Source organism: Amblyomma mixtum, chromosome 3 (genome assembly GCF_055824585.1).
Source record: "Amblyomma mixtum isolate Tamu chromosome 3, ASM5582458v1, whole genome shotgun sequence".
Classification (NCBI taxonomy): Eukaryota; Metazoa; Arthropoda; class Arachnida; order Ixodida; family Ixodidae; genus Amblyomma; species Amblyomma mixtum.
The window spans coordinates 225,030,760-225,058,513 of NC_143014.1; the positions used below are offsets into that span (position 1 = coordinate 225,030,760).

At 43.2% G+C, this 27,754-nt stretch overlaps 2 protein-coding genes across 3 annotated transcripts in view; one reads left to right on the plus strand and one right to left on the minus strand.

Moving 5' to 3' along the window:
* Positions 1 to 26,150, plus strand: LOC149353858 (uncharacterized). Of its 2 annotated transcripts, XM_089582905.1 has the most exons (11): positions 1 to 160; positions 9,803 to 9,991; positions 10,413 to 10,487; positions 10,685 to 10,787; positions 13,219 to 13,271; positions 16,089 to 16,170; positions 16,456 to 16,505; positions 21,420 to 21,613; positions 22,669 to 22,826; positions 23,584 to 23,695; positions 26,004 to 26,150. In XM_089582905.1, exons 1-9 carry the CDS (start codon positions 25 to 27, stop codon positions 22,681 to 22,683), a joined length of 897 nt encoding a protein of 298 aa, XP_089439031.1. In that variant the 5' UTR covers positions 1 to 24; the 3' UTR covers positions 22,684 to 22,826; positions 23,584 to 23,695; positions 26,004 to 26,150. The 2 variants fall into 2 exon arrangements, with proteins under 2 accessions (XP_089439031.1, XP_089439030.1); XM_089582904.1 differs by lacking the exons at positions 16,089 to 16,170; positions 16,456 to 16,505.
* The window catches only part of LOC149353843 (uncharacterized), a 615,886-nt gene that overhangs the window by 220,727 nt on the left and 367,405 nt on the right, over positions 1 to 27,754 (minus strand). The window lies entirely within an intron of this gene.

Genomic DNA, 27,754 nt, shown 5'->3' on the forward strand with positions numbered 1-27,754 from the left:
CCTGAGGCGATATGGTCGCAAGCCATGCCCGGATCGCAAGTTTTCTCCTCAGGTTATGTCGCCATGTTCCGGAGTTTCGTTAAACGCGTGCCATGTCATTGTGTTCGGAAAGTCCGCTCAAGACCACGAGATAAGCATCCGAGGATTTTCAAAGGGATACGTAAGCAGCTGAATACGAACTCATGTTTGACTCGTAAGTTAACTGCTTAGTAGATCTCGTCAGCAAAACCCCACCCATTCAGTGTTGGGATTCGGCTGCTGATCCCAATGTCGCGGTTTAGATCCCGGCCGCGGCGGCCGCATTTCGATGGAGGCTAAACTAAAAAAAACCCGTGCAACAGCCGTGCCCGTGCTCTCTGCGATGTCAGCGCACGTAAAGAAACCCAAGTGGGTGTCCTCTCATAGCCCATATGATTCGCTTCGGGACGTTTAATCCCACAGTTTAAATTTGGCCATCCAGTGTATCAGACCTTCGATCCTTCTTTGGCTTAGCAGCAGATCTTTGAAAGTTCGGCTCTACTCTAATGACCTACTGAACTTCAGATTTACTTCGATCGGAACCTTGTCGCCGCGCAGGAAGGTCCGAAAGGTGCGGAAAAAAGTGGCGCTTGCATACAAGAACGTAATCTGAGGCAGAAATATTCAGTAGGAGGGCGCAATTAATTGGCACTTGCATACATGCGGGTGTGTGAACGCTGCTGGTATTCTTTTAGTTTAGTCACCCAGTATCTCAAGTATATGTTCACCCTGCCATGCATGTCCTCCTTTGAACCGCCTCGGATCAACACTAGATAGTGGCAACAAGGACTGCCTTCTTACACCATGAAGAACTGCTTCAATTTAAGAGATATTGCCTGGTTAAAGTGCGCTATGTCAGCTTGCCAGCATGTTGGGTCTTAGGTCGTAAAGTAAGCAGGTGAAATTTAGGTTACCTCCATCAAGAACATTCCAACCTAAAAGAATGTCTTGAAACGTAGATCTTTCTCTGGAATGACAGAGTGCTATGCTAAGTTGGTAAACTGGTTTTTGAGGAAAGAAGTTCATGCCTAACTTAGCCAAACTAATGGCAATTCTTTGCAAAGCTCGCTCATTTGTTCGGGCAAGTGGGACGTCTGACAGATTCAACGATGTCAATCTCGTGTTGTGTAGACATTTCCGTCTTCAACCCTTGGAATATGGCAGTCGCAGTAAGATGCCTCCGGCAATGGAATCGAAGCTGTTCTACGTACAGGAGAGAGCTTCTGAAGCTGAAAGAACTGCCGCACTAAAATCGAGAATGTTCCTGGAAGCAGAAAGAAAATATTTGATGGGGGAACATGCTGTAAATGTTGAGGCGGAGGTGCCATGCAGAGAAGTCGATATCCTGCCAGTAACGACAGACAATAATAAGAAAGCTTTATAAGCAATGTGAAGGGGGAAAGTGGTAGGTGAGGATTTGCATTTCCGATAGCTGGGGATTAAAGTTAATAGAGAACATTTTAGTAATCTCCAATGTGCTGATGACACTGTCTTTGCTAAAATGAGTAACTCATGGGGTAGATTGCAGAGCATCACTGAGGAACTGAACAGGCCAGAAAACAGAATGACGGGTGTGAAAATAAGAAAAACCATATGAATATGAAGAGAACTAAATAGTAAAATGTTCAACAGTCTAGGATGCGAACAGCGGTTTACGATAGGCAGTGAAGCATTGGAAGTGGCGAGGAAATACATCCATCTTGGGCAGATATTCACCCGAGATTTTAAGCAGGAGAATGAAATGGCTAGGAGAATAAGAATGGGGTGGTGCACATTTGACACTCTCTGGTCAGCTTACCAGTATCCCTCAAGAGAAACTACATCTTGTCATCCAGGAGGGGTGTAACCTCAAGAGTTCTGAAAAGGGCAGAGTGGTTGGGTCAGGTAACAAACAAAAGCTAATGACATCCAAGCCCAAATCAATGAGAAATGGACAGGGCATGCTATGAGGAGATAATCGGAGGCCCCTTAGGGCAACAGAAGAGCAGGCAAACATAGCTAGGAGGGGGAGGGCAGACACTCAGTCAGATGGATGAGATTAGAAAATTCGCCAAGATAAAGTGGCTGCAGCTGGCGCAGGACAGAGTTAATTGGAGGCGAGACCTTTGTCCTGTAATGATGATGCTGAAGGGAATGTCAAGCACTTGTATGCATGTGCACTTTTCATGCTGCCCATTCACTCTATGAGCACTACCATCAAGCTCATCATCATCATCATCAGCCTGACTATGCCCACTGCAGGGCAAAGGCCTCTCCCATGTATGTCCAATTAATACTATCCTTCGCCAGCTGCGGCCACCGTATCCCCACAAACTTCTGAATCTCATCCATCCCCCCAACTTTCTACTGCCCCTTGCTAAATTTGCCTTATCTTGGAATCCACTCCGTTACCATCAATGACCAGCGGTTATCTTGTCATCGCATTACATGCCCTGTCGAAATGCATTTCTTCCTCTTGATCTTCCCTCACCATACTCTGCCTGCTTCCGGTCCTAACGTTGCACCTATCATTTTTCTTTCCATAGCCCGCTGCACTGTCCTTAGCTTAAGCTGAACCGTTTTCATTAGCCTCCACATTTCTGCCCCATAGGTGAGTACCGGTAAGTTACAGCTGTTGTAAACTTTCCTCCTGAGCGATATTGGTAAACTGCCATTCATGACCTGAGAGAACCTGCCATATATGCTGCACCCAACTCTTATTCTTCTAGTTATTTCCCTCTCATGATCCGGATCAGCGGTCACTACCTACCCGAAGTAGACGTATTCCCTAACCACTTCCAGCACCTTCCTACCAATCGTGAAATGCTGTTCCCTTGCGAAACGGTTGAACAATACTTTGATTTTCTGCATGTTAATTTTTAGACCCATCGTTCTGCTCTGCCTGTCTAACTCATTGATGATGCTTTGCAGTTCATCTCCTGAGTGACTTGGCAAGGCAGTGTCATCAGTGAATCGCGAATTACTTAGATATGCTCCATTAACTCTTATCCCCATCTGTTTCCAATCCAGGCCTCAGACCACCTCCTGTAAAGAGGCGGTATAGCATTGGCGAGATCGTATCTCCCTGCCCGACACCATTCCATATTGGAATTTTATTGCTGACTTTATGGAGGACTACGGTAGCTGTGCAGTCAATATAGATATCTTCCAGTATTTTCACATAAGACTCTTCTGCACATTGATTCAGGAATGCTTGCATGACTGCTGAAGTTTCCACTGATTCAAATGCTTTCTCATAATCAATGAAGGCTATATATAGAGGTTGGTTATATTCTGCACATTTCTTTATCACCTGATTGATAGTGTGAATATGGTCTATTGTCGAGTATCCTTTAAGAAAGCCTGCCTGATCATTTGGTTGATTGAAGTGTAAGGTTTTCCTGATTCTATTTGCGATTACCTTAGTAAATACTTTGTCGGCAATGGACAGTAAGCTGATCGGTCTGTAAATTTTTAAGTCCTTGACATCTTCTTTTTTATGAATTAAGACAATGTTAGCATTCTTGCAAGCTTCTGATACACTCGAGGTCATAAGGCACTGCGTATAAAAGGTGGCTAGTTTTTATAGCACAATCTCACCTCCCTCCTTCAACAAATCTGCTGCTACCTGATCCTCACCAGCTGCTTCCCCCCTTTGCATTGCTCCTAAGGCTTTCTTTACTACCATCAAGATAGTGCTGTCGATTCCTACTCACGGAACTGACTCATTAGAGTCACTTTCTGGTGCAACGGACTTTTGTGCTATGACTATCATAGAGTATCGCATGAGATCCAACAACCAGGTCACTAACGGATTTTTCACCTTCCTCTTCTAGACATAAAAGCCGAAATTCAAAGTAATTGAGTAATCTTGTTGAGTATGCATGCACAACAAAAGCAAAGTTCCAAAAGGCTTTTGATGAGGGCCACAGTATCCAGCAAGTCGGAGAGCATTCCCGACTTCGGCCAACTAGTAACTAGTCAACTTTAACTTCCTTTAAAGTACTACCTTCCTTTCATGTTTGGCAGGAACTCTTTGCAACAGATGACTTAATACGTTGTTCAAGCCAAATCATAGTTTCCTCGTCACTGGCTGGACAACTTCAATTCTCTCCAACGCACAATGCCACCCTGAGATTGTACACACTAAGGCTGGGCTCTGCCCTGAAGTAAGGTCGACCTCTCAGATTACAAATAAAGAGATGACTGAATTTTCCCTCCAAGTTTTTGTAAGGGAATGCTACCTTAATTAAATTTATAATGCACCAAGGTTCACAGTTTATATCTCTCGAATGCTCCAGGTCTTCACAGCGGCATATGGCATCAAACTTTGTCACTCTTCTCTCTACTATATATAAGCAAGTGAATGGCCAAATTGTGTGATTTAATTGCATCTTCAAATCCTTTATTTAGCTAGCTGTGCTGGAACAGCGTCCGCTCTAATCAGCCATTGTTGAATACCTGAGTATTTATGGGCACACTCTGTGCACTACAACTAGAATGGCAGAACCAAATTAGCTTGAATAGGGTTTCTATCCTTCGCATTTTTCTTGGACAGGGGCCCACATGAGGCATTAAACATGAAAAAGCATAAATCAGAGGCAAGCATTCACTACAGAATACACAGCCAAGCGGAGACCAGTAAAGGCTTCCAACATTCCAGTTGATATCAGCCAAAGCCTGCCAACTATAGTCAGCTTCAATGGAGACCGATTCTTTTCCTGAGCAAGGAAGATTGAAAGACAGGAAGGCCCTTCCTCCATATTGACAGAATGGGAAAATGTGAAAAACCATCAGGCTAACCAAGGCAACCAGGGGATCTCCCGATAGTTCTGAAGAAATTTGTCCGAACGCAATTTGGAAACCAAGTTTAATGATCTTGAAAAATGTGCATCGCAGGTACCCGCTGCTGCCACCATGTTCCTGGGCCTCCCATGTACCAGACACTTCAGCACATTTTTCCTCTGGGATTCCAGAGGCCTAGCTGAACTTCCACGCCTTTGTCAAATTCACCTTGCCAAGGTCATTTCGTCTGAGGCATCTGGACTCATTAACAAGAGCGACACTGCCGTGACCACTATCTAGTTGAGTGAGTGATATCGAACTGGGAGCACAAGTTGTGCTCCTTGCGAGTAAAAAGCACAGTTTTGTGACAGCCAGCACTGTCGAGTCTCGACCCAGTGCCTTCTTTTCAGAAAAATTATGTGCTTCCCCTCAGTGCTCTCAGCTGCTACCAACAACTCAATGCCACTTTTTTCTGGAGCAAAGAAGGTTAAGGAGGAAATACCATCCGGCATAGTGACTTGAGGGCTAAGCACATAATTTCAATGAATTCCATATGAACACAACTTGAGGGTCACTCTGAGGTATGGACAATACTAGCTATGACACAGTGTGCTCTCTTCTTGTGTCACGTTTGCCATGGGTTTGATGAATTGTATGTTTAGAGGACATCTCTGCAATGTAAACAGGCACACCCAAGGAGTTACAATGATGCATTTGCTTCTCAGAAGCATTTGCAAGTGCCATTGTGTGATGACATTTCTCTGACTTTTCCATGCTGCCTGTCATTGAAAATGACTGCTGGGTAGAAATTTTACACTGGCTAGTAGAGTACTGCGTCCTGTCAAGTGATATTGCTCCACATTTCTTCCGCAGTTAAAAATCTTAATTCAGGCCACATGGTTTTCTGTTCTGCCGTGTAGTGGAGACCTTTCAAGCTGTGAATCTCTGCAAGGTATCGATGACCCTCATCCTCACCTTTCAAGGCCTTTTGGTGTCAAGAGGCTCTGTATCTGCACTGCTTTACGGCTCGAAAGCAAACCGTGTGGCTTGAAGACTTCTGACTGAGGCTGTACGTATAAAAAAAGGGTGTTTTTCTGCTATTTCCGGCAACGCATATTACCAGGTCCTTGAGGAACACAAATGGAAGTTCAACAGTAGCCAGGCAGCATGTCAGAGACAAGCTGTACACTACTTCATAAAAGTGCATTTGTCTTTTGAACTTTTCTCATGAACTTTACGAATTACAAACTCAGCTTGCCTCATTAAATTATATCGCTTTTATACAAGCATGTATATTGCGGGTGTGGCACTGTCTGATCATTTTGTCATATCGCTGTAAATGTCTCTGATCATTAAGTCCATGATTGGCTTCTATCGTATCATCTCTTCTTCGCTTGAAATGCAGACATGCACTTCAAGAAAGCACTAGCTCAACATGGCTGTTGTTTGTCGCCCATGTACAACGCATAGTCTTCACATGCTTGTTTCTTTCATGAACACATAATGCAGTGCTGCTGATATTTTCACCTCTCCTTAAGTTTGCACCATGCCAGAGAGAATGCACACAATTTAGCATATGGCGTACTAGTCATTTTGACATTTCTGCATGTTCACACAGACCATCATCTAACCAAAACATGTGAGGCGGAAGTGAAAAGATTATGGCCTTATACCGATAGAATCAAGCATACTATTACCAGTTTAAAATAGAAATCTAATTTTGTTTGGCACAGCAAATCAAGTCAACCCAGAAGCAGATTCCTCAAATGAAACGCGCTATAAGTGTACCCCAACAGATGGCATCATTTATGTCATATTCAGCCCGGTTATGTCCACTGCAGAAAAAAGGCATTTCCCCCTGGTCACCAATAATGATGTGCTGCACCAGCCACAGCCACCCTATCCTTGCAAATTTCCTGTCATGTCCCTGCGTAGGTCTATACCGCTTTTTTGTTTAAAAGTGCATCATGGTTTTTCTTTTTGAGAAATCTTTTAATATCTCATTAGTATTCACACTGTCCTCAAAGTGTCCTTTAACACGCATGATAAATTGAGCTGAAAAGTATTGCTGCCCTTCCATCAACAAGTGAAATAGCAACAGCCCTCACACCGTGGCACTAAAATATCAATGGCCTAAAATGTCAGTTTTTGGTCCCTTTACGTTCGATTTTATAAAATGCAAGAAAAAGTGGCTACATAATGCACTATTAAAGTTTAATACTGCTTCCATTTAGTAACTGAGTGTTCTGTGTTCATGTTTGTTTTGATCATAATATTAGGTTAAAGTGGAACACTGGTAGGTTAAACTGGACTTTCATTATGGCTGACTTAGAGCAAGTTGTGTTGTCTTAATTAGCATTCTAATCTTATTGTATAGTCAGCTTGATGGTCACAGTGTGTGCCCAGCTAATGGTGAAGCAACCAATTTTTGGAGTTTAGAATCCAGGGGAACTCATGTTTTACAATGCAGTCGGTGTCAATGCAGTTCCCGGCATGTATTTCTTACTAGCATAACACATTGCAGACTCAAACACTACGTCAAAGAAAAAGAGAGAAGGTTCAGAAAGCTTATGTGTTATTCTGTATAAGAGGACTGTGCCACAAAGTCACTAACAACGCATAATCTTAATCAAATGCACTCGCTGCATTGGTGCATGAATGTAAGCTTAAAATAAAACACCAGCTGACTGGCACAGCACATGTGTTGTTCCCGTCCACAAAAGGTGACCAGCTTTTTGTCACCTCATCCCCATCACCAATACTACTTGATGTAAGTTTTTGGAGCACACTGTTGCAAATCATGTTCAAGAGGTTTTAGCACATCAGAATGTGTAGTCACCATATCAGCATGGCTTCAGGAAAGGACTGTCTACGGTTAATGATTTGGTTTGAACCATGTGTGAATTCTCACGTGTACTTGATGTGTCTGGTCAAGCAGGCATTCTTTTTTTATATTTTGCTAGGGCCCTCAATACAAAAAGGCTCACAGTAGATTACTGCGTATATAAATAATGCCTTGGACTACCTTTCTGAATGGTTCAATGGATATCTTACCAATAGAAGCCAGCTCAAAGATTGAAAACAGCTCATCTATAGTGCTTCCTGTTATGTCTGGTGTATCCCAGGGCAGTGTTTTTGGTCTGTTAATGCTTGCACACTTATAACAAACATGACCGCCACGCACCATTCGTTCCGTATAACCCCATGTTATATGTCATTGTAACTCACCAACTTAAAGCTTCATCACCTCTCTAATAAATTGTTGTCCTTTTTCATTAAATGACTAAATCATTCCAGCCTTGTTTCTTCATTTTTCCTTTGAGCACCTGTGACTTAGATCATTCCTTGTATGTGGTCTTTTTTTTTCCACTCCACACCCATCTCGGCATCCTCATTTCTGCTATGTTCCTCTTTTGCATGCTGGCGTTCATTAGCTGCTGTATCACTTCAGTTCCATACAGCATTGCTGGCCTCACCACTTTGCCACAGGCTTAACCTTTCAGCTTAAGTGGGAGCTTCTGGTCAGAAGGTACACCTGAAAACAACCTTCTACTTCTTCCCTGTGTTAGCCTTTCATACTGTTGGGATTCTGCAGGTGACTTTTACTGCTGCGTCTCCCTCTCCACAACTGCCAAGCCAAGGTACTTGAAATGCGTTGTTCTCTTCGTCGTAGTAATGCTTTGTAGCCTTAGTTCTTCACATGTAAGATCTCACTGATTAAAAGTCTTGCTTCTGCTGATTCCCAGACCTTGCTTTTCTAATGTTTGTTTCCAGGTTACCAGCTTTGATTCTACTCTTTCCTTGGTCCTTGAACACGTTGCAATATTATAAGCTTACAATATACTCCAAGGTAATTCTCTAAGCTCTATGAGGACATTCATCACTCTACTGAGGAGAAGACTCAGTGCAGAACCATGGTGCAGTCCTACTGTTGCATCAGAGCTTCCAGTTTCGTCATTGCAGCTGCAAACCTTTGTCTTTTTGCTGATACATATCATGAATAAGCCTCACATATGCCTCTGAAGCATTCTCCCTTGTAGACTAACTGCAGAGAGCCAGTAGCCATAGCCAGTCTCCTCATAGACTAACAATTCATCATAGTCACTATGTGCTATATATATTCAGCCAAATTTTACTAATTTTTTCTCTTCATGAACTAACCATTTGCGATCATGGCTATGTGCTGTATATAGTTTGTACAATTTCACCCTTTTTTGGCTTAGATAGCACCTTGTAGTGCATGCTAGTTGCAACCACAGTGCTACCCTATCATTAATCATGCCGTGAATGCGCTTTCTCTCAGTCCCCGCTCACAAGAACTACAAGCACGAGGGCCAGTCACTGCTCATCTGCAACCTTTTACATTTCATAAAGAAGCCTCACATATGTCTGTGAAACACTCTTGTCTCCAGGACTTCTCCAGGCTTCTTGCTTTGAGACTTCTGAACAGTAGCGGAACAAGACAAGGGACCCTTGCGAAGTGTGGCCTTTGTCTAGGGTGAAATCTAAGTGCCTTTTCGTGCCATGTTCAGCGTCCCACCATGAGTACCTGGTAGTTCCATTGCTTCATGCAGCCTAATTGCTGAAATTTTCAGTTTTTCTATTTGTAGGATAAAGTTTTGCTGTCTTTTTCTGATCAACAGTACAACGGTTCTCTTCCAGGGAATGTTTGTGGTCCTACACTTTCTTCATGCCTAATTGCTCAAATGTAGAGTTTTTTTCTTTTTACATGCAAGGTTGTCTGCATCTTTTGACAACAATTAAAAAGTTTAATTCTTCCAGGACTGTTTCATGCAGCCTAACTGCTCATATTCCGAGTTTTTTTTTCTTTTTATAGAGGAGGATGGTGCTGCATATTTTGGATTAATACAAGGGTTTCGTTCTTCCATGAATGTTTGCTGTGGTGTGCTTCTTCATGCAGCCTAATTGCTTCAGTTTTCAGTTCATTTCTACAGAACACAGGTGTGCTGCATCTATTTAATCAGGAATAGAAAGGGTTCATTTTTTTTTTTTTTCATAGGAATGTTTGCTGTGGTGTGCTTCTCAAAAGACAGCACGGTTGACGTGGTTCCAAGCAGCTGGATTGAAAATGGGAAATGTTACTGGCCAACAAATTTCAACGTGTCAAGAACCTTGAAGGCAGTCAAGCACAGAGAAGTACCAGATGTCACATTCCATAAGCACGACGTCATTGTACTTAGCATGGAAGGTAAAGATACAAATAGTTTAACACCACTTTAATGCTATTGTGGTTGGATATTCACTGTCACTTTTAAATTTATCAGTTATTTATATTCTTTGCATGCAATGTTCTGGGTTGAGAACTGATACATGTCCATGAATTAGAAGTATTAAGTCCCCTTTTCCATCATAGACTGTGGTCACAAAAACATGTCATGAACTTAGCCAAGGAAGTGTCAAGATGGTAACAAAAAATAATAAATACAGAGCTCGGATTATTAGGGCCTGCTGGTGTTGTCCAGAATTAGCGAACCAGTACATAACCTTTTTGTCTCTAGTGCTTCTCTACAGCTTTGGGATGATTGTTAAGTTGCTGAAGGCCAACATGCAGCTGTAACTTTATGCATAACGCTTGTTATATATTTCAATTGTTGTGATTATCTCTTCAGAGACTTTCGAGAGAGCAAGGTCAAAACTCAAGAAAGCGCAGTATACTCACGACATTGCAACGTCAACAGACCAAGGTATTTGTCTCCCAATACGAGTTTTTCTATATTTGAGTAGTTGCTGTGAGGTTTAGGGTAGCTTATATTTTAGGAAGGATGGAATGGCTACAGCATGGCTTGATCAGATCAGTACTGTGCAAGCATAGTCTGACGTATAGCATTACTGTTAGGAGCCTGCTAATTTGCTGAATAATATTCTTTGAACATTTTAATAGAAAAGGGTCGTGGGAAGTGCAAATGGTTTGCCTTATTCGCATCAGATGATTCTGATAGTGATGAACCAAGCTGTGCCCTTCCATCACCCTTTCGGCTGAGAAGGTAAGAAAATTTGGTTTGTTTTTGAAAAAAATAAGCTGGAGTAAAGGCTGGCAGTGCACATGTTGAAGGCCTCAAACTTTTTATGGTGGAACATTTTAAATTGGCGGATTGCCTCGCCGCGGTGGCTCAGTGGTTAAGGCACTGGGTTGCTTATCCGAAAGGCGCGGGATCGATCCTGACCACGGCGGTCGAATTTTGATGGAGGCGAAATTCTAGAGGCCCGTGTACTGTGCGATGTCAGCGCACGTTAAAAAACTCCAGGTGGTCAAAATTTCCGGAGCCCTTCACTACGGCGTCCCTCATAGCCTGAGCCGCTCTGGGACGTTAAACCCCCATAAATTAAATTAAATTGGCGGGTTGAGAAAAAGAATCCAAGAAAATCCATGGGAGACACTAAATATTTCAGTATTCCATTGGAAGTAGTTTACTATTCTGTTGTAATCTTATACTGCTGTCACACGGGCACTTTCAATCGCGATCGAGTCGATTGAACTCGATGCAGATCCGGCGTTGCTACACGGCGAATTCAATCGCGATCGACCTCGATCCTGCTCGAGCGCATGGAGCACGATCGAGGGGATGCGTTGACAAGATGGCGGCGCCCTGCTCGCCCGCTTCGGAATAAATACATGTCACCGCTGGATTCTTCGACGCGATAGCTCGCTCAAATGGTAGCAGTTGGCTTTTATTTCGCACACTCTCGCCCATGCGTAGAGATTTAAGCGACAACTAGCCCCTGTTTTTCAGATAATTTGGCGATTTTCAAGCTCTTAGGCTTAACTAAATGCAGTGTGTTTACCTCGCAAGAGCGACACCTGGCGAAGCAGTTGTCTTGCTTGTAGTCAGTTGTTACATTTTCTACTATTTGCAGTTTTTCTTCTTGGAACGAAAAAAAGGCTTGCAATGCACTGACCCTAGCTACCGGTAATTACGGAAGAAAACTTCATCACAGCGTTGATGTGCTTTGGCGCCTTGTCACTAGATGGCGCTACCATTCACGCGTGCACCTAGCGTTGTTTTGCTGCTGTTCGCTATCGAGTCCACTGCTGGTTGCAGCAGAAAGTAATTAAGGTGCTTTTTCTGCTCACACTTTGATATTTTCACAAGAAAGTTTTATTAATTATTGTTATTATAAATTTATTAAAAAATCAATGGTGATGATGATAGTACAAGCAGCGCCATCTCGTATGTAGCATTTCAACTAGTTGATCACGATCGAGTCGATACGTGTGGCAGCTGTCCATCTCGATCGCTTCTACGCACAGGTTTCTAGGCTCAAAGAGGCTGGCTTTCCGGTACAGAGCCTCGCGCGTTTGGCGGAGAGGCTCTTGGTGAAGATCAAAGGGGGTTGCCAAAAAGCCCAGGAAAGTTCCGACCACAAAAAGGTTGCTCCCATTCCATATCTGCATGGTGTCTCCCATCGTCTAAAGAAAGTCGCTGGGAGGTTTGGCATACAAGTGGTTTTTGCTGCTGAGAATAAGGTTGGCAAGATTTGTGCCGCGGTCAGGAGAAGAATGGACGAGTCGAGGCCCATTGCAGGAGCATGCGCTGTCAGACACGCCAACAGATACGTGCCGTGCAACATGGGCGTTGTGTACAGAATACCCGTATCATGTGGGAAAATTTATTATGGGCAGACTGGAAGGTGCCTCAACGTCCGCCTGAGAGAGCACGAGAGGTCGCTGGGGCCGTCTGCCGCTTCTTCTAATCTCGCTCTGCACTGCCGTGACTGCAGTAAGGAAAATGACAGCGTTTGTACTCCTGACTTGGGGCGTGCTGACGTTGTCTTCAGGCACAGGGATCAGAAGTGCCGGGAAATAGTAGAGGCGTATCTGATTGCCACATCGCGCATTCCATGCATTGCAAACCAAACAGCGCTTGTTTGTTTGCGTGTTTCTTCCCCTGTCTTAGTTTTTCACGCTGTACATAATGTTGAACGTTCACCAACTCGCCCAGTTTTCGGTTCTGTCTAGTGAATACGGTGTCTTCGTTCACTCCCATTTTCTTCCCTTTGCGTTATGGCAAGGTTCAGGTGTCCACCGAGATATGCGAGACAGATACTTTTCCTTTCCTCAAAAACCAATTTACCAATGAGCAAGGCGTACAACAGAATGGGCAATGGCGTTCTGTGTACTCCCTGGCATCGTTGCAAGAAGCTGTCGCATTCCACTCTTAGAGGTGAAGCTTAACATCTCAACCACACATCAGTGACATAAGCAGAAACACCGCGCTTAAGGCTTTCGCCTCACCGCACTTTAAGTCAGTAAAGTGCCCCCCCTGAATTTTTTGCCATCATGATTGAAAGCCTGTCAAACATCCTTTGTTGAAAAATTAAGCCACATATGATATATTTAAGGCTGAAATGTGATGGGAGAAAGGGGGCTAGTAACAGTGCTTTGGTTTTAAATGTTGTGTTTCTTGCATCTTCTAGCTGTTCCGGTGATGGTCCCTCACAAAGGAGCACACTGCCAACAAGTCCTTCAAGTATGCTGTCTTCACTTCATGCACTCTGCTATTCAGTGAACGCATGCAACCACTTAAATGATTTGACTAGCTGTGCCCCCCAAAAAATTCAGGCATAGGTGTGTTGTCTTCATACTTTCAGGAAAAGAGAAATTTTAGGTACAACATTGGACCTAGTTCATACTTAGCGGCCTTTCATTGAATTCAGGAGAGATGCAACTTTCAGCACACATTCTTGTTTGTTAATATATTTGTATGAATATCTTTCTTTTCGTTATTAATGCATCTGTCTCTAACTGCAACTTTTTGCTGTTTACTTCAAGAACTTTTTCTGCCAATTTTGTTCTCTTCCACACTTTGTAGAAAACCTGCAAACTTGACAAAGTGCATTAGAAGACTGGTTCAACTGTCTTCACCTTTATAAATGAATGCTATGTGCAAGGACCAAAGCAACTTTGTTTTTTTTTTTAAACAGACTTTATTCTCCATGGAGTGGTTTACGTACAGATGTTTAAACTGTGGACTAGATGTCACACAAAAATCAACCATTTATCATAATGTAGATCTAAGCTTGTCATTGCACTTCCTTTTGTTCTGAGTGCTCAATAAAAAACAGTCAAAATTAAAGGGACACTAAAAAAGAATACTAAGTCAGGCTAAACTGATATGTAACATTACCCAATTGCAAGTATGTAATTTTTACCTAGAACAAAGATCTAATAAGCCAGAATATTGCATAACAGCGAAGTGCCTGTGGCGCCACCACTTGCGGATTAGCTGTCATTGGTGACGTCGGTACGAGCGCTCTCGAGCAAGTCCTGTGCCATTGGGCGATTACCGCTGAAATACAAAGAAAGTCCGGTGAGCCTAAGCAAGAATGCGGGGAGCCTTGTAGTTAAAACAGCGCAAAACTGACGACCAAGAGGAAAGCTATATGCCAACATGAGTGCTTAATCGCCTGGAATTCTGTGCACTTGGGCTACGTTAAGCCCTTCAGAAGCATTCATGCTTTCTTGGGTTTGCTAGGCAGCCGGTGAAGCGGTTTTGTTCTCACTTCAGCTGTCAACGGCCGTCAGATCATGTGCTTTCTGAAACTGCATCTGAAACTGTGAAGTGTTTCTTTCCTTTTTTCAGTACACATTCATGCAGACATGATTATGCATACGTGTGTAATATTGTTAAAGCAGTCGAGAAAGCGCCTTCAAAGGAATCATTGCTCGGATAGGCACCAGATGGTGTCACCAGTATCGTCTAAGCAAAAGCTGCTCTTTTTGGTTGCTGATGCTGCAGACGAAGCGGATTTCTAGTTAATGTTGCTCAGATAAGGAAAGTACATCATCCTAATGTGGTATTGAAAAGAGGCTGTGGCATGTGATCGCTGCATAAAATTTCAGTGGGAATAGGTGAGCGAAACCGTTTTGCCTGCTCACCGGCCGCCTAGCAAACCTAGCAAGGCGGGAATGCCATTTAGCTCTTATGGTTCTGATCTTGCTGCTTGCAACAGCCAAACACAGCCCGAGAGCACAGAATGTGAGGAAACCGATTCAGCGCTCATGTTTGCATCTGGCCTTTTTCTCCATCATCTGTTTGGCGCTGTTTTAACTAGAAGACTCTCCGCACCCTTCCCTATGCTCTCCGTACTACTTTCCTTTTCTCGAGTGAGCGCGTACTGGTGTCACGGGTACTTTGCTTTTACACAATTTTCTTTCTTGTCAAAGCTTTGTCCTCTATAAAATGACATATTTGCTATCGGGCAATGCTAAGTTATCGGTCTAGCCTGACTTCGTACTTCCCTTTAGTGTCCTTTTAACAAACCAGTTGTGGAAACATCTGTTCCACAAAGTGAGCATACAGTCTGAAACAGTATTGAGTAAAAATGTATTGAAAGCTGAGCATCACTTTTACTGATCTCTTTATGATACCTTGAGACTTTCACTTTTATATGATTGCTTCTATGTATTAATTCTAGCTAAGGCACTGATTTCAAGATGAAGTTAAAAGCCTTCCACAGAGCCCAAGCATTGCTGAATTCGGATGAGACCCCATGAAGATAGAGGGTACAAGAAGTGCTGATATTTCAAGAACTTAATTACCTACAGCACCACTATGGTTGTTAAGTCTTCTGGTTCTTCCTGGCAGATTTCAGCCATGAAAATTTAGGACAGTACAGGAAGTTAGTGTCATAAGCGACTTTGACTTTTAAAAACATAACCTTGGACCATGTTTCGCAACTTTAAAAGCTGTGTACCCCTTAAAGTAAGCTCCTGTGGGCAAGTTTCTTGACCTTGCCTTTAATTATGTTTTGGTGGTCTGTGTTCTTATAGAATGGCAGGTTGTATGTATTCTTGAACAAATACTTGTTGTAGCTGTGGCTCCGTTAAGCTGGTAGAAAAAAAATTCAGGAGGGCACTTTGTTGACCTAAAGTGCGGTGAGGCGAAAGCCTTTAGCGCGGTGTTGCTGCTTGTGTCACTGATGCGTGGTTAAGATGTTAAGTACACAGTTGTTTGTGAATCTTAAATGCTGGAGACACTGGAAGGCATTTGAGAGGCATCCGTCTGATTTAATGCCTTTCTGCAAACACTCTCCAGCGTCCTAGACAAGGAGAACTACATATGCGTTGGCAGGAAGTAGCGTAGCCATTAGCACGCTTGGCTGCGGAACGGAAGGATGGTGGTTCGAATCCCATCATGCGCAAAGATTTTTTTCTGGTCTGACTAGAAAAGCGTGACACCTCAGCTGACAACCTTCTGTCGACAACGATGAGGCATTAAAGGCTTTTGCCTTAATATAGCTTTACATTGCATTCATTGTTAACACCCAAACTTGCTTCAATGCAGCTTCTGAACAGCCTGTAGCACGTGTGCAAATTACAGCACTTGAACAGTTTGCAGCACCTGCACAACCTGCTGTAGCTGCTCAACCTGCAGTACCTACACAGCCCGCAGTACCTGTATAGCCTGCAGCGGCTAGAATTTTGTCTTCATCGAAATTCGGCCGCCGCGGCTGGGATCGAAAGACGCGAGTTTGATACCGGCCGCGGTGGCCGAATTTCGATGAAGGCGAAATTCTAGAGGCCCTGTGTACTGTGCGATGTCAGTGCACGTTAAAGAACCCCAGGTGGTCGAAATTTCCGGAGCCCTTCACTGCAGCGTCTCTCATAGCCTGAGTTGCTTCGGGACATTAAACCCCAATAAACCAAAACCGACCTGTGCCATCTACACAGCAGCAGGATATACGTTCAGAAGCCCCGACAGGTAATTAAAAATGGTTATACTTGTCACTAAAGCATAGTTAAACGTAGATTATTACGAAATTTCTGCATTTCCTCTCAGAGTAGACATACTGGACAATGTTTTATGCGCACTAGCTATTGTATGCATATGCATGAGCAGTACTGGTTCTACTGCGTTACCTTTTACCTTTGGTTTTAAGCGACTGTGTGCAATGAGGGACTGACACTGTGCCATACTGTGCTTCCACAGTTTGTGTGAAGTCTTCAGTCTGGTACGTTAACATGGTAACTGATTTCAAGCCAAAAGCACACCTGCTCTGAGGGCAAGTGCCTTTCACAACTGCCTTGCATATGTTGCCAGATTAGTGGCATTCTGTGGTGGATTTCAGAGCAAGGAATCATTCTGTTTGAAACTAGGTTGTGTGATGCGGTAGAATTGGTTATTTAGACCTGGAAAAGACATCTGTGGGTGGCGAGGGAAAAGCAGACCTCTATAAAGTACTTGATGTTTAAAAGGCAGTTCTAAATTTTTTGTGAGGCTGATTCGACTGAAGGCATGATTACCTGTCGTCATTAGTGCGAATTTTCCCCAGTGAGCAAATATATCTGCTATACTGAAGGTCAGTCCAACTACCTTCAGTGTAAACAGTGTCTTAGACCTCTTTCAGTTCAACATGCCAACAAAAACATTCAAACCTTTGATCTAGCCTACCTAAGCAAAATTTATTTGAAGCCGCAAGCATACGAAGCGTGCTAAGGTAAAAGAATGTTTAGTGAGTTGATAGGTATAATTAATCAGTCATATTATATATGCCCACCTCAGTGGTTAGGGCGCTGAACCTGACTACGTGGCTGGGGTTCAATCCCAGCCGTGTTTCCGTGGAGGCAAAACTTAAGGCACCCATGTACTGTGCAATGTCGATGCACATTAAAGAATGCCAGGTGGGCGAAATGATCCGCCGCCCTACACTATGGCGTCCCTCATAGCCTGCATTTCTTTGGGATGTGAAGCCCAATAAAGCTAAAACCAATCATATTTATTTGCTCTAAGCTACTGTGAAGCTGTGACCTCATGAAGCCAATACTGCCTTCTGTCATGGTTTCCTTTCTTTTCTTTAGAAAAACTTACAATTCATGATATAAAGCAATAATCAAATTCAAGACATCTAGAAGGGATGCAAGTGGGTGGTTCTACCCAGTAAGCTTGAAATTTTATAACAGTGGCAGTTAAGTTCAGACACTGGCAGCGTGTATGTTGTGCGGCATTTCTTTGAATGTGTGCATTCAGTGATCCTTTCCTATTCATGTTTCACGTGCTTTATCCACCGCTTAATCTAGATGATCACAAAATGAACAAGGGAGGGGAAAACCTCAGTTTGCTAGAGCCAACGTTTCGACAAGGGGGCTTGTCTTCGTCTGGGCAAAGCGTTCATCATCGGCAGGAATTATATAGGGCCTTCGCTCCGAGGAGGAAGGCCCCGGGGGTGGGGAAGGAAAGTGGTGTGGGAGGGGATGCGTGTCAGGAAGGGGAGGGAGGTGAATCATCATTCGCTAGGCTGCAATAGTGCAACAACCTATATCCGGGGGGTATGCAATGAACAAAAGGCTTTGAAGGGGCTGCGACGGGGGAGGGAGGCGCTGGGTGAACCTGCAAAACTCAGATAAAAGGATTAGTCAGCGTGGTACAGGGAAATGATAACAAGGAAAAAAAAAAAGGGGGGGGGGGGGGGGGCTGGCACTGGAAGGAGAAAGGAAGGGGGGCATTTCCAAGGAAGGACTAGGCAGGGGGGGGGGAAATGGCTCGTGTTCAGAGAAAGCCAAAAAGTGGGGGCAGAGGGGGTAACAGGAGTGTCATGGTTTCCGAGAACTGGTAGCAGGGGATTAGGAGAAAAAAAAAAGAAAAAAAAAGGTGAACAAAGGAAGAGGGTGACAAGGCCGGAAATGGGGTGGAAGATATGACTTGGGAAGGGTGCAAGGAGCGACAATATACTTATGTGAGGTTCTAGGAAATAGTCTGACCACGTGCAAGACATTTGTTAATTTAAAATTATGCTGACCCTGGAATGCACCTGAGAGATTCCAGGTTTCCTCTGGACATGTTGATACCTGTTGGTTGCAGTGTTTTAAATTTATCAGATCCCACTTCAGAGTTCTGCAAATTGATTCTGAACAAACTGGCAAACTTACTATCAAGAGAACTAATCACGCAGTCCGATTACCACTTCTTAAATCCGCTAAACAAACAGGCAGGACGCTTTTACCTACTTCCCAAAATCCATAAGGTTTCCGCAGAAGACTTGTTTACCGCAGATATCCCCGGCAGACCTATCGTTTCAAACAATAACACGCCCACAGAGAACTTATCAATTTTCCTGAACAACTATCTTGCAGATATTCCCACCCACCTCCCTTCCTTTGTCGAGGATACACCGCACTTTCTCCGCATAATAGAGTCTCTGAATGACGCTTCCATTATCCCAGCAGATAGCATACTTGTCACACTTGACGTCGCCGCTTTGTACACAAATATTCCCATTAATGAAGGTATCGACGCACTCTTAAAAATTCTAACTCAAAGTCCTCACCCGCACGAAACTGAAGTGTACCTCACGCTACTTGAATTGGTACTAACACTCAACTACTTTGAATTCAATTCTTCTTACTACCTTCAAGTATTTGGAACAAGCATGGGCACTCCCTTCGCACCCACCTACGCGAACATTTTTATGGGGCTACTAGAATCTAAACTTCTAAATTCATTTCTAAAAAAACCACTCATATACCTGCGGTACATAGACGATATTTTCATGATATGGGAGCACGGGGCTGAGACCCTGAAGGCATTCGTCACACATTTCAATTCATTCCACCCCAGCATTAAATTCACCTTCAACTCCTCGAAAACGCAAGTCAATTTCCTTGACACCACTGTCCATTTAGAAAATAGCAAGCTCAAAACCACACTTTACAGGAAGCCTACTGACCGACAACAATACTTAAATTTCACTAGCCATCATCCAAGACACTGCAAACAAGGTATATTCGTAGGACAGGCAACGAGACTAAGAAGAATATGTAGCGACGACGATGACTACCTGAAACACCTCCACTCGCTAAAAAACACACTAATCACCAGAAACCATCCACAGACAACCCTTAATAATGCGTTCCAACGAGCAACCACTTTGAAACGAGATGTAGTTCTTAAAAAACGAACAAAAGCTAACAGTCAACGACCTCCTGCACTTATAACGAAATACTCAAACGCGCTTCCAAACATAAACAATATCCTGCGGAAATACCACCCCATTTTAACTGGTAACGACCGTCTCAAGAAAATATTTCCCGACGCACCAAGGGTAACATACAGACGCAACACAAACCTGAGGGACATCCTGATGCATGCTAGGCTCGGTAAGAAACCAACACCGACAGTAACTTCATGCTCTCGACCCAGATGCAAGACATGCAAACATTTACAAAGGGACACTACGGTTAAAAGTACGGCAAGCGATTTCAGTTTCAATATAAAGACCAGTTTTGACTGAACATCGTCCAATATTATCTACATGCTCCAGTGCTCCTACTGCCAGAAACAATATATCGGAGAAACCGGACAAACAATGAGTGCCAGATTAAACGGGCACCGGGCTGACACAACACGGAATGAACAGAAGGCAGTGTCGACCCATTTTAATCAACGCCATCACAAATTCGACGAACTCAAATTGTTCATTCTTCAGTCAGGCTTCAAATCGACTAGGGACAGAAAATACAGAGAAGCATTCCTAATCCACAAATTTAAAACACTGCAACCAACAGGTATCAACATGTCCAGAGGAAACCTGGAATCTCTCAGGTACATTCCAGGGTCAGCATAATTTTAAATTAACAAATGTCTTGCACGTGGTCAGACTATTTCCTAGAACCTCACATAAGTATATTGTCGCTCCTTGCACCCTTCCCAAGTCATATCTTCCACCCCATTTCCGGCCTTGTCACCCTCTTCCTTTGTTCACCTTTTTTTTTCTTTTTTTTTTCTCCTAATCCCCTGCTACCAGTTCTCGGAAACCATGACACTCCTGTTACCCCCTCTGCCCCCACTTTTTGGCTTTCTCTGAACACGAGCCATTTCCCCCCCCCCCCTGCCTAGTCCTTCCTTGGAAATGCCCCCCTTCCTTTCTCCTTCCAGTGCCAGCCCCCCCCCCCCCTTTTTTTTTTTTCCTTGTTATCATTTCCCTGTACCACGCTGACTAATCCTTTTATCTGAGTTTTGCAGGTTCACCCAGCGCCTCCCTCCCCCGTCGCAGCCCCTTCAAAGCCTTTTGTTCATTGCATACCCCCCGGATATAGGTTGTTGCACTATTGCAGCCTAGCGAATGATGATTCACCTCCCTCCCCTTCCTGACACGCATCCCCTCCCACACCACTTTCCTTCCCCACCCCCGGGGCCTTCCTCCTCGGAGCGAAGGCCCTATATAATTCCTGCCGATGATGAACGCTTTGCCCAGACGAAGACAAGCCCCCTTGTCGAAACGTTGGCTCTAGCAAACTGAGGTTTTCCCCTCCCTTGTTCATTTTGTGATCGCCAAGGACCATCTACCGCACCCTCTCTCTACCATGGGCTTAATCTAGATGGTTTTACATGCTGTCCTCAACGCAGATTTATTTTCTTGGCAGCATATGCTAGGACAAGGGAGATCTCAATCATCTGTTCCACCTTAATAAACTATTGCCAAGGTATAGTACAGCAAATAGCCGATACTGTAATGCAGGTGGAATTGGAAGCATTGTTTTAGTGCATGCATTGTTCATCTCTAAATGTCAAACTGTTGCTGTGCACTAATACGACAAATATGGCAATAGCTTTGATATCAGTCTACCTTTCTGCTCAATATTTATTTTGTACTGCTGAACTGTTTTGTTGCGCTTTCAGATAATTCTCTTCTCATACTACGGGAAATCTGCTTTGTAAAAACCCAATTGCAAAAAATAATTGATGTCCTGCTGGGCCAAGGGTCGCCAACGCTTGCAGATGAAGATTGTGTTGCTCTGCCATTAACAACGGATGAACAAATAGATGCAGTGGAAGAAAAGCTGAAAAGCAGCAAAGTGTTCCGTGAGAAATTGGTAAATTTGAGCATGTTCTTACCTTTGTTCACACTTTAGTGGTATTCTGTGATTGTTGGTATTTTGGTATCTGTTGCATCAGAATATGATGTCTATTTTTTTAATACTGATTGCATAGCAAGGCAGAAATGATAGAACAGCAGGGATAAATGGCTCTGACTAGTGTTCTCTCACTACTGAAAGTTCTGTTGGACACAGCTTTCAAAGCCTGAGCTATAGCGAGTATGAGCATACACCAACTTCCCTAACTTTTTGTATTGGCTCACCTTGTTCAGTTCTATGCATAGTTATTCGTTCTGATGCAGCATTGTGGCCTATAGTCAGCTGCAACTAGAATGAAACATCAAATTCCTCTTATGTGAAACTTTCCAAGTAATGGCGTCAGCCTATTGTCGTGGTTCACAGTCAACCTGGCTGTTCACAGGAGCACGTTAACGGGTGTGTGTTCGTTCTCCGTGACATTACGACAATAGGAAAACACTATTGGTTGGAAGACGTTTGAGGGGCACTGTTACTTCATTCTAAAACTGTATGTGGCTTGTGGTATGCCCATGCTTGTGGTAGTGGTCAAGTAGACACCCTCTCTAGGTGGAATTTCTAGAGCCCTTCACTAAGGCGTCCCTCATAACCTGAGTCGCTTTGGGACGTTAAATCACCATAAACTGTCTCATTTTTGCCTCTTTCTGTGAAATGTCTGGCACTACTATTTCTCATTTTTTAACAGCGTTAGCAAATAATGCCAGACATGGGGTGGCACCATAATCATTGTTTCTTTTCTTTAGTCCCAACTTATTAAAATCACTCAGAATTCACTAAAAGTTGTGTAAACTGCTGTTTGGGGGGATGCAGCAACTTTGATGTGAAGTAAAGGCTCTTATGCATGGTGTGCTCTACCTTTCAGTTCTGCTTTGCCTGTCCCTCGTTTTTATTTGTTCTCATTTGTTCTTGATGCTCTCCTAATGTAAATAAGTACTCTGTGTTTTGTAAAATAACACCCGAATTATTTTTGAAATTGCATTCTCAATATTTTCAATATCACACATTTTATTTTTCAGGCCCAACCTTTCTGATATTAGCGGAACAATCGCACAATCTGCTACTGCCCGCATTCTTGCAAAGTTGATGGATCACGCCTTGGGCCAAAAATACAGCCTGTATGGCCAGAAAGGCAAAAGGGCATTTTTGAAGCTGGAGCTTTTCAGCGTGCTACGAAGTAAGTCCTCAGTGCCATTTCCTTTTCTTCCTCTCTGTGCTGCCGCAGTGGCTCAGTGGTTATGGTACTCAGCTGCTGACCCAAAAAAATGGATTATCTGATCCTGGCCGCAGTGGTTCTATTTTGATGGAGGCTAAAGGCTAAGGGTCTGTGTAATGCATGATGTCAGAGTACGTCAAATAACTCTAGGTGGTCAAAATTATCCAGTGCCCTCCGCTACGGCATTTTCCATAGCATGAGTCACTTGGGGTCGTTAAACCCTATAGACCATCCTTTTTCTTTTCTATTTTTATATCACCTAGAGTAGGCGTGGTGTTGGCTACGCAGTGTTAAAGTGTGTCACAGGTGGTTAAAATTAGCACTGAGCCCTCCACTGTTTCTCTCATAGCCTGCATGATCTCCTTTCATAGTGTTAATGAAAGAAAACCAATGGAGACAAGCTTGTAAAAATATTTCTTGCTGCTACAGTGCTGTCAGGGAGAGATAAGTACAACTGAAGGCACCAATATCAACCATATAGTGCCTCCTAATAGTGCCAAAGAGCCAGCAATTTCTTATGCGCTTCATATTCATGTTCCAACAGCTAGCAGCCTACTTAGTTTCACTTCATCTTTTATTTCAAGCCCAGTCAATGCTCACTGCAAAAACTCTGCTACATAGCGAATAGAGCATGCCATGTATAAAACAATATTGATAATGATTGATCTTGAGAAAGGCAAGCAATGCATGAACAGTATATTATTGTTGTAACCAACAGGAGCAGTCCGAATGGTGAGAAGTCTGCACGGAGTGACCTTAGATGAAATTGAGAGGGGCACCAAAGGGTGGCTGAAAAATTGCCCATCGCGGCTGCAGAATGCCGCCAAGAGGTAGGTGGTCACAATTTAAACCCTAACAAGCCTTTTTTTTTGTAACACAACATGTCCAAATTCAAAATTTACACATTTGTTTCAGATTCCATGTTGTAATAACTTGTAATAACAAGCTTTTGTACCCAAAAACATTAAAAATTTGTTTGTAACTCCGGTGTCGCAGCATCCTGAGAATTTGTGTTATAGAAACATCTATCAGTTCAGCAGCTCCTAGAGTAGGTGACTGTGTTCCAACAATTTAAAAGTATTCGGCATGACTTGTTGCATCATTTAAAAAAGCCTTCATTTCAGTACACATATTGAATATTGGCTGCCTGCTATAAAGTTTGTACTACATAAAGCTATATTTTATAATGATAGCTTCATATAAGTGATAGACATGCAGGCGTATTTCTTGAACTGTCAGGTTTTTCTGAAGTGAACAGAAATTAATATGGGGGTTTAGTTGGTTCCTTAGTTTTTCCATGGAATACAAAGTTTGTGTGGTACACACCGCACAGCCGCCAGCAAAGTGAGGCAAAACTGTATTGTTGAGCCATCGCATGTCTGGTATTGCCACAGCCAGTTTGGGACCCTTTTTATTGCCACTCAAGTCAACTGCGTTCAAGGAAGCGCACCTTACAGCTTAAATGCCCCGACACGATAACAGTCCTATGGGTGGCGCCCTTTCATATTTCTGTTTTGATTGCATGATTGAGCTACGGTGAGGCAACCGGCACTCGCCATACTGTAATATCGCTAGTGTAATTGTTTTTTGCGCACAAGACTGTCAAAAAGAAAATAGATAAAAGCTTCTTGGGGTATTAGTGTTTTGCCAGGGAGAGCTGGTTACCATCGGCTGGCTATGCTATTTATACCGCGTAATAGAAGGAAATAAAAATAAAGGTGCACCACAGGTTCGGTTCTCATGCAGCACTGTTCAGCATTTCGCGGCACAGAAGCCCGCCTGATCAAAGTGGGTCATCTGACATGTCTGTAGATAAAAGGGTCCCCCATCAGCTGTCTTGGCTCCAGATGTGGCCAGGCAATGTTGTTGTGAGGCAGTTTTCCCGAGCACGTCTGGCTCCTGTGTGTTGTACTGTCGGCAGCCGAAGGCAGACTAAGGTGTTCCTAACTATACATACAATTGGCTGGTCTCTGGTGGGCTCTTTCCTATGCTTCAAGTGGCAAAGTCTCAGAATGGTTTCCTAAGCCCTGTTCCTAATGTGATGGCCATCTTACATTTTTCCATGCCACTCCAGTTCAGGTCAGTTTAGTCTGTAGCTGTCTTGGAAGCTTTCTATATGTTTTGCTTGCTTAAATTTCCTATGTGTAACTAGCAGACAAGAAGAGGGGGTTGGGCTCATTAGGATTATTCATGTTGTGCCCAAGGTCCAGAAGGTGTTTAATTAATTTTTAAGAGTAAGGTCTGGAAATAAGTAAAAATGCTCTCAGCGGTTGGCAAGTAGGTATGCAGAAACGCGATTCAGGGAAAGTGCGAGTCAGAAGATAGAAGTGCTATGGTAAAGCCTGAAGTATTCATGTAAAGAAGTTGCTGATGTTGTTTCATAGTTTTATAGGTTCAGGTTTTGAAGCGTTTAAAGCTGCATTCAGCTCCTTACTGAATGCATTGCACATTCCTGTATTACGAAATTAAGTTGAAACCAGGGCCACTGACTTGTTTTCCAAACATATCCAGACAACCCCTTCACCTCAGTTTCTAGTCTGCTCACGGCACAGTTAGAGCCTTCTAATAAGTCTTGATGCCATAGATAGGGCAAGACTGTTTTCACAGAGCTGGGGCTCTCCATCTTCATCCGTATTTCATATACATAAATTCGTACAACAGGGCACAGGATAGCATTGTTGGCCAGACTCAGACTAAAAATTTTGGCTTCTCTATCTGTGAAAGTGAACGGCGAGAATTTCATTGTTTGTAGCTTAGTTTATGGAGCATCATACACGACATGCAGAGGTCGTGGGCTTGGACTTTACCAGTCTCATGCAGATTCTCCTTTATAAAAAGTAATTTTTTCCTAATGATTACCCCAAATTTTACTTTAATCAGTACTTGCCCTCCCCCACTCAAATGAAACAATGTTCCCTTTTTCTTGGTTTTCGCACCTGTTGGTTTCTTTTGTGTACTCTGCAGAACTGGACTTCATGCTACATACCTTAATATTCCCATATAATGCATTCAGTGCAAGAAATGAATGGCATGAAGAAAACCAAATTATTTTCATTAAAACAATGCTCTGTTATTGAAGTTGGATTGCTTTCAATTTGTCAATCATTCAGTGGGTAAGATTGCTAATTCTCTTTGCAGGAAGCAACCAATCAACCCGTAAGTTCCACCTCGGCCTGCTGCCAAACCTGGTCCTCTCTGGTCAGGCAGGAAGCAACCCATGGCGAAGTTAGACATTCTAGGTTTTTAACTTTATATATGTGAATAAACACAATATTGACTTTGAAAGCCCTTTCTCTACTGGCTTCTTCGTGCAGATGCAGCTGTGTGCCATGAAGCATGCGATTGGCAGTTTTACAGTTCTGCAGAACTGGGCTTAGTCACTGCCATTTATTAGCATTATGATTTATTTCATCACTCGATGAAAGGGTATACGCATGCTTTTGACAGTTCCTGTGAGTGCATGAAATTTTACTCCTTGTGCCTGCATTTTAATCGAAGTGAACACTCCTGCATGAGCAAGCCCTGCAGCGCAGAGGGCAGCAAGCCCTCGACGTCTAGGACCAGTCTTATGCTTGTGTGCATAAGGCATTTTAGGATCAAAATAGCTCCCATAGAACTGACGGCTTTAAGAAGCTTCAAAGCAGTTTTTAGATGTCTGGCGGTAGTAGCCTTTTAGACATCTGTGAGATACTTTACGAGATATTTCAAGACAATGTACAGATTAAACTAGCATTTTACTAGGCAAGAAATAGACGGCCTGAAGAGGTTTGAAGAGCTTTTCTAGGTGTCTAGAAGTTATCCTTAAGTTAGCTACGAATCATCTTCTAAAAACATCTTGTAGCTCAAGTAGGCAGATAATTAGCTTAGCTACAGGACATTTACAAAATGTCTGAAAGGTATCTAAAATATCTTGCGAGTCGTTAATTAGGTATCTTGCCAAGACATCTTGCGAACATCTAAGAACTGTCTGAAGGTTCATTTAGGATGACTTCAAGACTGGTTGGACATCTCTCCGAGATTACTTGGAGAGGTCTGAAAGATGTCATTGTGTTCAGTGGGAACGCAGAAGAGCCTTGGAGCGGGACGCCGTGAGCATGGGTAGCGCTTGGTATGGTGATGAAAATGAGACTTCTGGTCTGTACCCACGTTTTTGCTTCTCAATTCCGCAACATAATAAGCACTGCCATAAGTAAAAGCCTTGAAATAGTTTAAAATGATCGCTTGAGTGGAAACATTCCTCTGGATATTCGTACAAGATGTCGGCTACTTTTCGTGTGCTGTCTTCAACTTTGTCTGCATGGAAACTAAGCTTCCTACAGGGCTCATTTTCGGGTAAAAATCAGGCTTAACCCAATGAGTAAGAAGTTTACACGGGATGCAAAAAATGGGTAAAAGTGGGTTTACCCAAGATGAAGAGCCCTAGATACAAAGTGCTTGCTAGCTCTTAGGAACTTTCCTGTCATTTGCCTGAGGCAAAAAATTGTATCTGTGGTTGACTGCCCTGGCACAACACCAAATTTTTGGGGCCCAGTGCTCACCTCTACTCTGTCTTGTGCCCAACACACTTTCAAAGACCTTCATGGTGTGCGACATCAGCTTTAACCCCTTGAAATTCATGCTATTCTTTATGTCTCCTCTCCTTGTAGTTGGGAATAATCACACTTTCTTTCCATTCATCTAGCAACTCTTTTTGTTTTTAAACTTTAGTCATGATGTCAAACAGGTGAACACATTTGCTTCACAGCACATTCATTACCTGGCCCAGCAGCCTTTCCATTTCACATCCCTCTCAATGCTTGTTCTACTTCTGCTCTCATGACCTCAGAGGTGGAACAAGCGTTGTGGAGGGTGAAAAATGGATATCCTATATTATTTTATTAATTTGAAGA

Bases quoted from the DNA above. Each gene is read 5' to 3' on its own strand.
- LOC149353858 (XM_089582905.1), top strand. From the start codon at position 25: ATGCCCGGATCGCAAGTTTTCTCCTCAGGTTATGTCGCCATGTTCCGG. The intron at 9,992-10,412 runs GTAAAGATACAA...TTATCTCTTCAG, and splicing joins CATTGTACTTAGCATGGAAG to AGACTTTCGAGAGAGCAAGG. The intron at 13,272-16,088 runs GTATGCTGTCTT...GCTTCAATGCAG, and splicing joins ACTGCCAACAAGTCCTTCAA to CTTCTGAACAGCCTGTAGCA.